General features: G+C 37.3%; 1 protein-coding gene across 4 annotated transcripts in view; it reads right to left on the reverse strand.

The window, feature by feature from the left end:
* Positions 1–16,261, reverse strand: part of plekhg4 (pleckstrin homology domain containing, family G (with RhoGef domain) member 4) — a 223,422-nt gene that overhangs the window by 38,328 nt on the left and 168,833 nt on the right. For all 4 annotated transcript variants that reach the window (XM_043707122.1, XM_043707121.1, XM_043707119.1 and 1 more), the window contains exon 14: positions 975–1,978. In XM_043707122.1, the coding sequence (XP_043563057.1) occupies positions 975–1,978 (1,004 nt within the window). The remainder of the gene's footprint in view (positions 1–974; positions 1,979–16,261) is intronic.

A 16,261-nucleotide genomic window follows, 5' to 3' on the forward strand; every position in this document is an offset into this window, starting at 1 on the left:
GATACAAATTAATACTCAGAATCATTGAATCCCTGCAAAGTGGAAGCAGGCCACTCAATCCAAATCCACATCGACCCTGCAAAGTGCATTCCATCCACACACCCCCCCCCCCCCCTACCTCTGTAAGCCATTTCCCATGGCTAATCACATAACCTACACATTGCAGGTCCATATGGGAAATTTAGCATGGCCAGTTCACCTCTTTAGACTGTGGGAGGAATCTGGAGTACCCAGATGAAACCCTTTTGAACTCCCAAAGAGGTAAAAAGCATCTATTATAGTTTGCACAGTAAAAGACTCATCATTTAAAGCTTTCCAGCTGAATCTGTATATGTTTACTTATATATTCTGAATTGATTACGGATTGATTCTTGCATTGTTCCAATTCACATACTTTAAGTTAAACAGGTTAAAGGTGTCAGGTAGAAATTTCTTTATACTTTTCTGGGTTGTGCGCTTCAGTTTCATTATTAGGCACCTTTCTATTTTATAAAGATGAGCTGCACACTGGTTACTTCACTAACAACAGTCTGAAGCTAAAAGTCAAAGAAGATTGGGAGAGGAATGATATTGGGCCAGCAGCACTTGCTTCTCTGGATGAAAGGTCAAGGACTTTAAAAAATATATAATTTTAATCACGTCCACATGCTTTTCCCATTCCAACCTGGAAAAGCGCAGGGCAACATATGTAAGGAGTTTATATCTGCATTAAACAAATGCGTCAGATGGCTTAGTCTTCTAGATACTCTTGGAATACAAGAAATTAGTCTCTGAAATTGGTCTTGCTTGTGCCCATAAAAATGATGCAGCAAGATCCAATTTCTACCTCCCAACTAGAGGGATGGAAATGGTTAGTTACCATTTTCTCCATATTCCTGAAATACCATTGCAACAGTTTGATACATACGGCATTTCCACATTATTCAGTTAAATAGCCCACAATTAAAATAATCATGGATCAAAATAATACTCACCTGCCCTTCGTCTTTGTCTCTTGTAAGGCATTATAGTTTCTGTGACTTTCTGTCTGGTTTCCAGTCCAATCAAACAAAGCTTGTTGTTTGGGGGTACAAGGTCTATCATTAAGTTCAGTGCTGCTCACTTCTAGCCCTTTAATGAATACCCCTGTGTTTCCACGCCTTGGAGGTTCACTGTAAGTTCTTTGACATGAATTATACCTGTGAGTATCACTGGGTGAAGAGTCAAAACTCTGTGCTTTCTGTAACAGTTTTTTGAGATGTTGATTCTGGGGATCTGGTGTTAAGAGACATCTAGACTCAATGCAAGAAGAGTCAACATCACTATGACAGTATACTTCATCAGAGATATTATGCAATTGTCTACAAGCTTCTGGTGTTGATGTATGAGCAGGAGCACAAGTTCTCCCTGTTCCTGTTTGATCAAAGCCTTGGAAACCTGGCTTAGAGTTTTTGCTGAGAATAGGTTCTGGTACAAAATCATCCTTATGTTTTATATTTCTGTAACAAATGCCTGAAGATTGTGACGAGTTTCTGTCTCTCTGCCACATTCCACAATGTGTTGACCTGTTGAGTAAACAACTACCACTGCTGGATCCTGCAAAACCCCTTTCACACTGTAATCTTTGCCCTATTCCATCTGAATGCCGCCTTTGTCCTATGTTAACAATTTCATTCTTTATAGTGTTAAAATCAGAAAGCCTATAGTCTGATGGTAATGACTTCCTTGTTCGCAATGCAGTCTCCAGCTTCTTTTCAAATATAAGCTTTGTCTCTTGGCATTTGGACCAAGCAAATTTCCATTGTTTAATCCCCTTCTCACTTTTCAATTCGCATGCCAATTCCTTCATTTCTTGAAACTCAACATCTTTAATTTCAGGATGCTGCTGCTGCTGATTTTCCAGATATTTCACAACTGACCCACAGCATTCTGGTGAACTGCAGTCATCCATGCTGATACATGCAAGGTGTCGCATACCTTCTAGGGCCCACTCATAAGCCTGCAACAAAGACAAATAAACTGATATAAAAAGCTTTTTTTAAAAAGGATCAAGATTTAAAAACAAGGAAAAAAAAAGTTTTAATCCAAATACATCTTAAGGATGTCAAAATTTCAGATGAACAATCACTCACTGTTAGTATAGTTAGTTCCATACAATATCAACGCAATGACTGGAGTAAATACCTGTAGGAATGAGACTTCTTTTAAAAAATTTTATGCACTCTAATAAGATTTTTCTGTACATATAGGTAACCACAGTTAAATTTGTTATACTAACAACTCACAACATCTTTTCAGCTAAATGTGACAATGTTTTTCTTCTCTGACAAGCAGTTCTCAAGAAAATGGTACTTGAGATTTTGGTTCCTTGAAACTCAAACAAGACTGCCTCTAAGAGTAGATAGGAACCAACTGTGACATACCAACTGTTTTACAGTAGCTACATTGAGGTGACAAAATAATTCAATTGCCTTCAAAAAAGTCATTAATCATTTCAAAATCAAAGCGCAACAATACCAAATGAAAGTGCTTAATTTAGGAATCTTTTCTCAAATATGGTAATAATATCAGCTGTATCAAAGCTTATTTAAGTACAATATCAGTGGCTAGTTGCTAAGAAACCAACACAGTTCTATAAACAAATATTGGTCCTTTTTTGCATAATGCACATAACTAGCTAATCTCTGATGTTTAAGCCTTCCAATGTGTTAACTCATTTTGGCAACACTTAATGAAGAACTACCTTTCCACCAATCAACTCAATATACTCAACATATATTTTATTTGAGAGACTAAAAAGGTGTACTCTAAACAGAATTCCAGAAAATTTCAGAAGTGTGTGAATTCAGTTTGCCCTGAAATTATGAATGCCTTCTCTCATTGCTGGCTCTAAAAGTTCCCATATGATTCGAATTTTGGAAATTTCTATCTAGTTCTCAAAAAAACTTAGATCACAGCATAAATGTTGCCTTAATTCTCCATGAATTAATGTTGACAAACCTTACTGCAAATGCTGTTAGGGTAGAAATAATTATGCTATTACAGTTTTGAAATGCAACACATGATTAACATATACCATTTTTTCTTAAACATTTTAAGAATTGCCTTGCCAACAAATATTTAAAGCAAAAAAGCTACAATTTAGTTTTTCCTTCCAGCTGAGAAACCCTCTTAAAATGTGATTATGTTCTGCTGCCTTCCTCTTTCTGTCAATCTCCCTCCACTAGTCAAAGTTAAACTAGCTTGTTCCCACACCAATACCATTTACTTACTGTTCTTCATTGTCCTTTCCCCTGAATAAAAACATAGCGATAAATGGAAATGAAAGCCCCATATACGATAAACAGTGATGGAATAAATCAAATGTATGGAATAAATTTAAATCAGAAATTGGTACAAATAGATTGGTTATTTCAATTGAATCACCTGTTTAAAACAAACTGCCCCACATCAATTTTACTAAGATGTAAATACACGATTTCATAATACAGCCATTTTTGGAATATCGATTGACACCTTCCTACAGATAGAAAGAAAACTGAACTTAAGTCTGTGAATTTTGCAGCAGCTGAGTCAAGCATGCCACAAGAACTGACCTGAGAAAAGGAAACCCTTAACTCAGGGATGGTGCAAGGCAGAAAAATAAAAGCATTTATTTTAAGAGGGAGAATGAACAGAATAGCTTAAATTACAGTTAGTTGTGTTATTCAAATATGAACTCAAGTAAAACCATGATTGTTGCACTTCTATAGACAATTATTTATAAAGCATCGAACAGGCCTAAAATTCAATTAGCCTGTGTCAGCATTTTTCCACAAAAGCTATCCTCTCACTCCAATGATCTTTTCCCACCCTGCCCCCACAACCCATTTCTTTTCACCTTTGGATTAATGGCAAGTGTCCTCAGAATTCCATTAATGTTTTCTGCTTTAGCCACTCCATATGGCACACATTCTAGTCCCCTATGATCTGGAACGCAAAATTCTTGTCCTATTTGCGCCTCCCAATCCCTAACCTTTCCAAACCCACTTTCAGTGCAAAGAAAATCCATCTAAATATTTTATTTGAAAAGTTACTTGTTTCTCAACTCATCCACAAGTGAAAATGTTTTCCACATCCACCCTAAAATTGTTTTGCTATAAGGTTTTGTGCAAATAATAGTTGTCAACAAGATTAGCACTGCTTACAAAACTGTTTTTTTATTCTTTCCTAGGATGTCTGCATTGATGGCAAGGACAATGTGTTGTCCATCCTTAACTACCCTTGAACTCTGTGGCTTGCTTGACCATTTTAGAGGGTAATTAAGAGTCAATCACATTTCTGTAGTGAGTCACATTTGGCCAGACCTGATAAGGATGGCAGATTTCCTTCCCTAAAGAACATTAGATAGGTTTTTAAAACAATTGCTGATAGTTTTGTTGTCACCATTTCTAAGGTGAGCTTTATAATCCAGATTTCATCTTAGGTTAATTTCCCCCAGCTGATATATTGAGATTTGAATTCATGTCCTCTGAACAATAACCCGGATCTCTGGATTACCACCACATCATCTAAATATTAAGCAAAAAAAACTCGAGTAGCATTAAAATCACTACTTTTGTACGCCAGTGGCTAAGATAGCAATGGCATTCTATGTCTTCTGTAATTTTCTTACAGCAGTTACTTATAGATAGAAGTCCCAGGCTGTGTACTAATCTGCAGCTTGCCTGAAATTACTTTAAGAGGAGCAAAACATGTTATAGAAACACAGCTAATGTGCAAACATAAATGAATGAATAAAGGCTCTAACTGATTATCCAAAACACACTACTCCACCCTTTTAACAATCAATAACCCAGGAAAGAAAAATTAATGGAAATTTTGACTAAATTCTCAATCAGGAATAACATTGCTTTCTAACACAATCGCAGCCCATCTCTTACTGAAATCCTGAGTTGCACTTTCATTATTTTAAAAATTTCCTGGCCAACATTTAATATCAAATGCAGGTGAATCAGATCATTAGAAATGAGATGCACTAAGCCTTGCTTATGTATTGTAACTGCCATGATCTTATTTAATAGCCTCAGTGAATGGGAAGATTGATGACCAGTCAAAGAAGGAAAATGCAGAATGAGTGACCAAAAATGTGTCCAAAAATGTATGTGTGGCATGATGTAAGAATTTATGAAACAGCTAACTAATATTTCGTACAATAAAACCACAACCAAGTTTGACTCTATAAATATTTAAATACATCCATTTTGCACTGCTTATTTTAAATCATGCAACCCAACTACACAGAATTGAAATTTATCCTGAAGCATATTTGACACATTCAGCATTTTTGCTTTCATTAATTTGCAAGCCAAATCTAAACATACATTTCATTTCTTTTAGTAAAAGGTAACAGTTAATTTCATAATAAGTGTATGTGATAAAGAACCTCTGGCTTTTTGAGCTGTGACAGATATAGACATTCCCCTTTAGGCATGTGTTGCATCATTCTTTCACGATCTGTAAAGAATTTGATCACACTCTAATAATCATGTTATGAGTGCAAACAGAAACTAATGAATTCAGCAGCTGTTAAGAACCAGATCCAATTTACTATATTTATGTATGTTTCTCTCCAAACTGAAGAACTACGTGTGTGCCCAAACAACTGCTCCAAATCTTTAGTCAAAACCAAATTTTAGAACCTCTTCCTGTCTCTTACTTAAGGTTATATAGTCTTTCCAAATTCATAAAAAGTAAGTTTTCTAAAAATGAACAAAGTAAAAATTAACATAGCAAAATGAGTGTTGAAGTGTCACTCTTTCAAGAGCAATGCTCTTATCAACCTGTATAAAGAAAGAAGAACAATTTTAACTTACACTTTAAACTTGTCCTGCATTATCTATCTGTGCTAAAAACATAATGATTACATGAGTGTTATATTTTGCAAAAGGTTCTGTAGCACTATCAGAAGAAGCACAGGGGATTTTCTAACCCTGACATGGGCCAACCTTCATCCCTCAACCAACGCCATTAAAGAGATCAACAGACTATTTATCATTCTATCATTGTGGGCCCATATTCTGTGCAGATTGGCTGACATATTTCCTTCCATAGCAACAGTTATTGTGCTTTAAAGGCAATCTATCGGCTTTGAAGAGCTTCTCGACATCCTGAAAATGTGGAAAATGTCATACATATTCAAGAATGCATGTTTAAGGTTTAAAACTGTATCTGTTTCAACTCACCTCCAAACTTTTATTGTATTTTGACACATTTGATAATTGGCTGGACAATATAGCAAGATACAATTAAAGTAACAGTATTGATAGTATAGTAGTGGTGAGACTTATCCTGGTTTCATTTCAATTTGGTGATCTGGTGACCAAATATATAATCTATCAATGCATCATGCTCATGTTTTTGAAAGATGCTTAATCTTATAAATTCATTTTTCATTATTGAAATATTATGTAAATACTTTTGAAATATGATTTATTTCTTATTTTGTATATATATACATGGTTTATTTGCAATAGTAAAATATTTAACTATTGATTTATTTGGGCGTAAGTCAAAATTATGAACCTTATGTGAGGTAATACCTAAACACACTATAAATCAAACACGATAAATGTAATTATGGGAAACTAGATATGATAATGTGATAGAATAAGTGCTAATTAAGCAATGATCTTGAGCTTCTGTTCCTTTGAAATTAATCCTAAAACAAAATAAGCTAGAATAAATTGCTGTATTATGCAAACTAAAGTCAGGTGACAGTATGGCACTACATCAGGGCAGTTACATTAGTGTCATGCACTATTTTACAGACAGCTGCAGTTTTTTTCTGTGCAATTTTCATAAGACAAAATTCTGATTTTGCTTATTCACCTGCTTGAAATATGAACTAAAGGCCAGGCCCATTTCCATCTTTTTTTGAAAAGTAGGCCATCAATATAAGTCTGCAAAGCATTGTTTGATTTGCTTGACAGGTGGCATAGGAGACGATGGGAACAGAACAAGGTGAACAGAGACTATTGGAAATGAAACTATGGCAAAAAAACCCATCCAAATAAAAGTAATTGATGGTATGTTAATCATTAAACCTCCTAGTTTTTGAGCAGCATTCCAGGTGTTTTAATAAAAAGGAAAATAAAACTGACATAGCGGATTCTTCCACAAATATATTTACCGTTATGTATGGAAATGGTTTCAAGTGCATTCAAGCATTAGATGAGTTTAAAATGAAGATGAATTTGTCTACACCAAAGATGAAATGACAGACAGAGAAGGGCCTGTCGTGAATAACTTTAAAAGGCTGGTGACCCGGCAGTGTTCTGGACTCATGGTTCAGCCAGACAGCATGATTAGTGACATTTAAATTATTAGAATGGAACCAGGCATGACAAAGAAACTAAAGGGTGACTCCCCCACCCCCATGACTCACTAATTCCATTTTAGCTCCAAACGAACTTACCATCATAATAAAATGAGTCTCTGACATCATCAAATTCTTCTGGAACAACGACCACAGCTCCCAGTTTATATACATATGTAACATACTAAAGCTTCTCAGCCCTAAACTGGGATTACATAATGTCTATAGGCAATTTATCACCCAGTATAAAATACTGGATGGTAAACATCTTATTGGTTTTATTCACATTAAGCATTTTATGGGTGTGTATGGTTTAATGAAATGTTCACTTTGCTCTTTGTGGAATAAAACAATAAAGTCAAATGCCATTTTCCAGAACTTAGTTCACAAGACAATCAAATACCGCCATACTTAATTACTCTGAACTTCAAAAATAACAGTTAGCATTTGGAGATGCTAAAAAGTAAGACAGCTAACCTTGTGCAAAACACAACAGAATTGAGAGTGTGTGTGCATAAATTACAAAATCTGAGTTATTAATAAAAACATTTTGGATTAGGGAACCAACTAATACCTCAAACTAAACTATTCATCACACTATAGTTTTTTTTAAGCATTGTACACTTATCCTAAATCAACTTTTAATTCTTGGTCTTTCTCACTTTTCAAATGACCAACTGCTGAGATGCTCAACTAGCCCAAGCAGAGGCCCCACAAATGAGTATTCATCCACAGGACAATACACCACAGTTTGAATTTGAAGTCTGTTTGAGGTTCATAGCACCAAGAAGTAGCAGACAAACACAATAGCTACTGGCTATTCTTAACAATGCTTCAATTCATTAAGAAGAAAACTTACTATTTATTGTCAGATGTAATTTGCAAAGTAAACAGAGATTTGTAACACAACTTTGAATTTAAAAGGCTTATCTCAAAGCCTCTTTACTTAAAAACATCACTGTGGAAACATATTTGAAATATAGACTCTATGCATTACTAATCTAGTGTTGGTTCTTCACTTACTAGTCATTTCCAAAACAAAGTATTTTTTAAAAAGTACAAACTACTTACAAAATGTATTACATATAATCAAAAACAACTATGGACTATGCACTGTACAACACTGGTCAATGGTAAACATAATAGTAATCTTCTAAATTTCACAATCACAGTTCCTTTGAAAATGATACACAATCTACTGCATGATAACACAATCTAATGTCAACAATTGCTGATACCAAAATGTGTCTGCTGCAAAAGTTTCAGGAAAACAAAAGTGTGCTCCTACCTGCAGAAGTCTACAAACTGGTTACAGATCTGGTTTCTGTGAGATTGTTTCTGCAATGTTGTATGCTATCACCCTAAACTCACAATGGTGGTACCCTGCAAACGTGCAAATTTAAGTCCCTATGAACGCGTCAGTATTCACAGACAAATGCTAGGCTAAATACCAGATGGACTTCCTCAGTAACTAAATGAAAAGGACTGAGGAGGGGGAGGAAGGGGCTTCCATCCCCACACTATAAAAAAATCAGTGAACAGAGTAGCATGTAATAAAAACATGGCACTGGAATTTCAATTGGGAGCAATCAGTGGAGTTGAATCTTCCACATTTAGCTAATTTTAAAGAAAGAAACTAAAGAGATTGTTTAAAAGTCAGAAACATCAGCCGACTCCTTCTAACTAGCAACCTTGTTGCAGATATTAATCATTTGAGGATTTTGGTTGCAATCTGGTTAGTTGGTTATGGTTTAAGTAGTCAGCTTTTATCATAACAGTTTATTTAAAGCTGTTTTGATAGATTGACAGTTGCATAAAAATGCACTGAAAGCTATATTACTGTCATAAAAATAATTTCTTAATGCATACGTTTTAGTAAAAACTCTTCTCTAAACTCATTAGTATGAGAAGATATGCCAAGATGTTAAAATCACATGAATTCCTTTGTGACTAAATATTACCCAAATCTAGTATCTGTGATGAGTGGTGAATATATAAAATAGATAGATTTAGAAGAACACAATTCATTAATGTAAAGAAAAATAACCCCAAAGAAGGATGCTAAAAATTCAGAAATAAAAGCAGATTGCTGAAAAAACTGCAGGTCTGGCAGCACCTGTGGAAGGAAATCAACGTTAACGTTTTGGGTCCAGTGATTTCAAATAAACCTGTTGAACTATAACCTGGTGTTGTGTGACTTCTGACTTTGTCCACCCAGTCCAACACCGACATTTCCACATCATCCCTTTCTGACAGCGCTTTTACTATACCATGCTCAGAATGGTAACTCACCACCACCTTCTCAAGGGCAATTAAGGACAGGCAATAAATGCCCACACTCCGTGAATTTAAAAAAAATGTTTAGATACCACAGAATGATGGAATACAGTAATTTCAATACAGTGTAGACAAACAGAGCGACTTTAAAATGTTGCACCACACTGCTGAGAGTGATTAATTGATGAAATATTGAGAGGTATGTTTTAAAATTTTAGTTTTTGTTTTTGATCACATTTGACCTTTCAGTTCTCACTTCTGCTCCTTTTGTCCGATTCTTGTCCCTTCCCCTTTTGTACACATTGACACCTTGACCCTTCTTAAACACACTGATACATTGACAGGAAATAGTTTCATACCTGCCAGTTCCTCACCAATGAGGTGGGCTTCAATGTTAGTCCCTTGCATATTTTTGGCCAGATGATGTGGATATTCAATATTATAAATGAACATGACACTTTCTTCACAGATAGTCACATAAGGTGATCTTGCCTGAACCATTAAGATGGAGAATTAACATTAAAGAGTTCATTGTGAACTCACTAAGGAGCACACTCCAATTTTCAGGAGGATACATGGGCTGAACTCATTATTTGGGACAGTCCAGCTTGAATGGAGGTGAACATACGCTCAGAAGCTGGTCATGGTTGTCCCAGAGAATTACCTGGACATGACTGAAGAGGTGGGATTTGACCATTGAGAAAACAGATGTTACTGGATTAGTAAAGATGGTGAGGTGTGTAGGCATTAGGCACCTGAGCAGTGTAGGATGTTTTCATCATCATGAGATTAAAGCTGTTTAAGAGATGGGTCTCTCAATCACTATCAAAAAGGGGCCACCAGAGGACAAGTGAAGATAACTCCGCAGCGGTCGATATCCCATCACCAACTCACCCTTTATTTAGACATGAGCAGTTGTTGACTGTCCATCCTGCTTCATACAGAGTCAGGCACCAGAATGTCAGTATCCCTGATACTTAACCTTTTTATAGGTCAGTCAGGAGTCTCTGACTGGACTAGGAAACTCATATTCTGAGGTTCAGCGTGGCCCTACATCCCTCCCCCTCAGAGTCCATGAACATAGGGTGATTCTTTTTCTTGGATAGCCTCTGAAGGTGTTTCAGCACTGGGTCAGGTTCCTCTGACTCAGCATCTGACATGGGTATTGTGTAATACATGGGAGTTCATTTCTTATGCCAGGAACACCTCAGTCAAATTTCACTCTCTTCTTCCAGTGGCAAAGGTGTCGAGGTGGCTACCTCCGTTATGTCCATCTCTGATTCCGAAGACTTGACGACATTTATGGAGAGGGTGAATCCATGGGTTCTGGCACCATTTCTGATGGTTTCAAGGAGCAGGGCACAGTTTACTTCCACACTGTTTGAGAAGTTGTGGCTTTCATATGATTCACATGCTCATTCAGGACAGTCACCCCTACACAAACTTTGTATGTCACTGATCCTGACCTTGCTTTGACCATGCCTCTTACTCATATGGGGCCATTTCCATGATTTCTACACCAAACTTTGTCCCTGTGTCAAACTGTCTCTTGCGTGGCGGAGTCTTGTGACTGGAATTGGAGTCCAGAAGCTGTTTCATACACCTCAATGTTTGGGAAGATCAGACCTCATCTAATAAAAAATCCCGATACGTGTTCCTCTTGCTCTCAATTTGCAGAGTAAAAGTGATATGTCTCAGAATTGGAGGAGGCTTGGGGTCATAATATTCCTTAACTATGTCAGTCACTTCTTGAAAGGTTTTAGTATATAGTATATTTGCAGCGAAAGTTAGGCTCCCAATGGCAGAAGAAGCTGCAGCTCTGAGGCTGTCAGAAGAATTACTTATTGTTTTTTGATTCGGAGATGCCGGTGTTGGACTGGGGTGTACAAAGTTAAAAATCACACAACACCAGGTTATAGTCCAACAGGTTTAATTGGAAGCACACTAGCTTTCGGAGCGACGCTCCTTCATCAGGTGATTGTGGAGGGCTCGATCGTAACACAGAATTTATAGCAAAAATTTGCAGTGTGATGTAACTGAAATTATGCATTGAAGAATTGATTGTCTGTTAAGCCTTTCATCTGTTAGAATACAGTGATAGTTTCACTTCTTTCATGTGTAAATCACAAAACCCTTTTTTAAAAAGTTGCATTCTCGGGTTAGCTAACCCGAGAATGCAACTTTAAAAAAAAAGGGTTTTGTGATTTACACATGAAAGAAGTGAAACTATCACTGTATTCTAACAGATGAAAGGCTTAACAGACAATCAATTCTTCAATGCATAATTTCAGTTACATCACACTGCAAATTTTTGCTATAAATTCTGTGTTACGATCGAGCCCTCCACAATCACCTGATGAAGGAGCGTCGCTCCGAAAGCTAGTGTGCTTCCAATTAAACCTGTTGGGACTATAACCTGGTGTTGTGTGATTTTTAACTTTATTGTTTTTTTGTCTGCCATTATGTCATTTGCACAGAAAAATAACATATTCTTTCCACATATTGGGTCCAGTCCTCAACAGCAAGGCTGAACAAGTCCAAGCTTCCCAAATAAAGGCATGATATAAGAAATGATTGCCCCAACTCAAAGATGACTGTTGCAAGGGAGTTTCTTCAGGATTGTGCTTTATTCTCATCACCACTGAAATAACTCCACAGAGGTCGGTATCCCATCACCAAGTCACCCTTTACTTGCACATGAACTGTCCTTGACTATAGTACTACCTCATACAAAATCAGGCACCAGTATTTCTGATGTTCACCTTTTCTAATGGCAGCCAGCTTACCAGTCCCAATCAGGGAACTCATATTTTATGAAGTCCAACTGGCTGACCTTGTTACAATTGCTATACAAGCAGAGCAGTTGATGGGATTGGTAGAGAGACTCTCAGATATTGAATCCTGCAGGGATGAGAGGCAACAAGCTCATCACAAAGGGCAAAGGACAGAGTACTGGGCATCAAAGGGAGTAGAGGATGGAAAAATGGGGTAGAAAATACACAGTAGCCATGACCTCAGTACAGGATCAACCAGCAAAGAAGCTGTTTTGAGATGGGCAAGGAGTCTTTGCACTTTCTTCAGAAATTCACCATGGCTCCTTAGCACTCACTACAATTCCACCTCAAACAGACCAGCAAATACAAGGAAACATCAACACCTACAAATCATTCACCATCCTGACTTGGAAATATATCACAATTCCTTCAGTATCACTGGGTCAAAATCCTGGAACACACTCCCTAATGGTATTGTGAGTCTAATTACAACATATCAGCTGTAGCGGTTCAAGAAACAGCTCACCATCACCTTCTCAAGGGCAACTAGGGATAGGCAAAAAAATTCTAGTGTCTACATTGCATGAATGAATTTCTTAAAAATCACAAATGCCCATTTTGCTGTTCCCAATTTCCTTATGGTGCAAGTCTTGGCCATATTCACTGCTCCCCCCTCCCTGGCTCCAACCATACAGTCTAGGCCCTCTCCTACAAATTATGTGCCTGCTTCTCCCGCAAGGAAAAGGAATGATATGACACTGCTGTCTTCTATTGCCAGTTGCTCCCATTCATTAGAAACTGTATGTTCCAAAGCCAGCAAGTTCTCAGCAACAACATAGATCTAAACCATTCTGAGGAGCATCAAGTGCATTTCTCATATTCGGAGCCAGGCATCCTGAAGCATCTGCTAATATATATGGCGGAAGGTGAGTATTTAGAGGTTGGTCGTCAGGATTGGGGGATGCACACATCTCGCCAGAGTACATCAGGTCACGCTGGATTTAATTCTTTCCTGTGTCAGCTATGCTGACTTGGCTGGGGTGGGTGGCCTGCTCCTGTCATATTCTAAACAGAATCTTCCTCCTCTCTTCTTACAGCTTCCAGGAGGATCAACAGGTCCACATCAGAGTTTTCAGGCCTCTGTTTCTCCTGAGACATTCCAAATTGTTTTCAAACTAAGATCTTCCAAACTGAAGCTACAGTGCTTGAATAACAGCTACACTAATGGCTGCCATGGTCTGTTTGAAATCTGATCCACAGTTGATCAGTTTAGCCTCCGTATGTGATCCTGACTGTCATGGGACAACAAAGGTTTGGGGTGCCCACATGAAACTGGGGGTTGATGATTCTCCTTGCATTCTTTGACAAATGATCCATTGTTATTGGTGGCAATATCACATGGAGACATATCACAAGTGCAATCCTACAAAGATTGATGTTTTGGTCATTACTCTTCAAAATGATTTTGGTGAAAATATTGGGGCTATTGGGCACCTGTCCATAGATAGCATCAAGATCTGTGTTGATATCAGATCCTTTTGGAAAATAATTACAACCTGATCCAGATGCAGGAGGGAATGCAATTGCCTCTGGTTTTTAATGTGGATAAATGTACTATAATGAGTAACTAACATCAAGCACTTACATAGTATGCCAGCTTAAACTAAGACCTCTTGCAATGGAGCAAAGCCCAAGTTTAATGGCTCAAGAGTTTTGAAAGTTCTATGGTCAGTGGCAGGAGGCGATCAGAAACACAATTAGACTATCGGGATTGATAATTAGGATAAAGAGAGTACTGGAAAAAATAATTAAAACAAAGACCAACAAATCTACCAGTGCATACTGCAAAAATGAGAAAAAAAAATTGAGGTAAAGTTGGTGTACATGTTTCAATCATAATTTATTACATGCAAAATGGGCTATTTTCTCCTCATCGAGGTGCAGTGACTGTAATTGATACAATTTTCCACTCAGGGCACCTAGTAGAAGCAGCTGCTCTGCCAGCTCAGTTTCAGCACAACCACTTAAAGAACAAAGCTCACTTTTCTCTCCAACAGTGTGCCTTTATCTTAATCTCACAAGAGCACTACTTTCCCTTTTGCTCACTCCAGCCATTTTTGTAAGCTCCCTGAGCAACACTGGTAATTTAGTGCTGAAACATGGGCAGTTTTATTTTGAGTGCCTCCACTGTGAACTGGCTAAAATGTGGCAAAACTATTTATACACAGAACTGTTACAACCAACAAAGAGGGGCACCCTGAATGCTCTGGCTGTATTCAAGATATAGCCTCAGTGAAAAGAAACAACTTATAAAACAATACTATGCTTGCCAATGGGTTAACAAATATAGCCAACTCAATTTTAGACCACAGTGTAGGGTTGGCACACTCTTGCACTCAATAGACAAAACATTTCTATTCTACTATCTCTAATCCAATCACATTTAAGAATAATTTAATATTTATCATGTGAGGCAATTCCATGATTAGACTCAGAGATAAGTACATGTAACTATCAGAACAATAGTTCAGAACTGGTAAACATTCTATTCCTTTAAACTAAAGCCAAGTAATTTTGAATTATCTTGACAATAACTTTTGACAATGAATAATTTAAGCTCTCTTAAAGGTCAAAAATATTTAATCGAACATTCCTGTTTTCAGCAGGCTTATGTAAAGACAAAAAAAAACATGATTACTAGACATGTTTTAGAGAGAGATCTTAGCAACTGGTCACATGCTGAATTGAATTATCCCACACAGCCTTAATGAGAATTCAGCAACAGGTTGTTCTTTTTGTAGGTCGAATATTATGTTGATAGAACGTTGTCAGTAATAATATTTGGAAAGCGTCTTGAGTTGTATATTAAAATGCAAGTTCTCTGCAAATATTCCTGCAAATAGAGAAGCTGAACAGAACTTTGCTGTTCGTTTGGGTTAGTGGGAGAGCATATGAATTTATAAACATCTCTGCAGCTTATATACGGAAGCTTCTTGCTCCAAATTGGAAATCAAATCCTTTTGTTCAGTACATATTTCAACAGGAATAATGTTTCTTGTTATAACTGCAATGTAGTTCAAAGAATCGTGTAACATATAACCTAAATCCTTGATGCATTTCAATTAGGTACTTATATAAAGCAGAAAGAATGCCTGATAAAAATGCAATTGAAAGTGGATTTAACTTGGATGTGGCCATAGTTGCTGTATCATGCCATTAAAGGCATCATGTAATACAGATGTTGTGGTTACAATGATTTGAATAGGTATAGAAATGGATGGTTACTCTCTTCCACCTACCTTTATCATAATCAGGCCAGTTGCTAAGGGGATGTCTGTTAGACTGTGCAGTATTCTCACAGCATGCAAATGATGGGAAAACTTCTGCTTTCAACTGAACTTTTAACAAGGGGTGCCTTTATAGCTTCATGGAAATTATTTATGATCAGAAATGTCACGTAGATCTGATTGCAATCCCCTAATTTAAACATATACTAGGGGTTAATTTTTTTAACTGTCAAACTTTGAAACTGTCAAAATACTTATCACACACATTGGGCTCAAGTGGGGGAAAATGGAAGAAATCCCCAGATGCACTTCTACTGCTCTCTAGCCTGCCTAGCCCTAGTTGCAATTTTATTCAGAGATGGGGGTGCCTAGGACAATGCGCCAGCCTTGCCCCAACTAAGACCCTGAAATGGACAACAAATGACCAGTTAGGGGATGCTTCGCACCATGTCTTATTTTCAGGCTATGGGGAAGTATTCATGCGTGGTAGGGAGGAGATAGATGGGGGGGGGTTGATGGTATGGCGACCAGAGGTGCCTCTTTCAATTGTCTTCTATCCAGACTGAACATTAGCCTCGCTCAAGGAA

Source organism: Chiloscyllium plagiosum, chromosome 17 (assembly GCF_004010195.1).
Source record: "Chiloscyllium plagiosum isolate BGI_BamShark_2017 chromosome 17, ASM401019v2, whole genome shotgun sequence".
NCBI lineage: Eukaryota > Metazoa > Chordata > Chondrichthyes > Orectolobiformes > Hemiscylliidae > Chiloscyllium > Chiloscyllium plagiosum.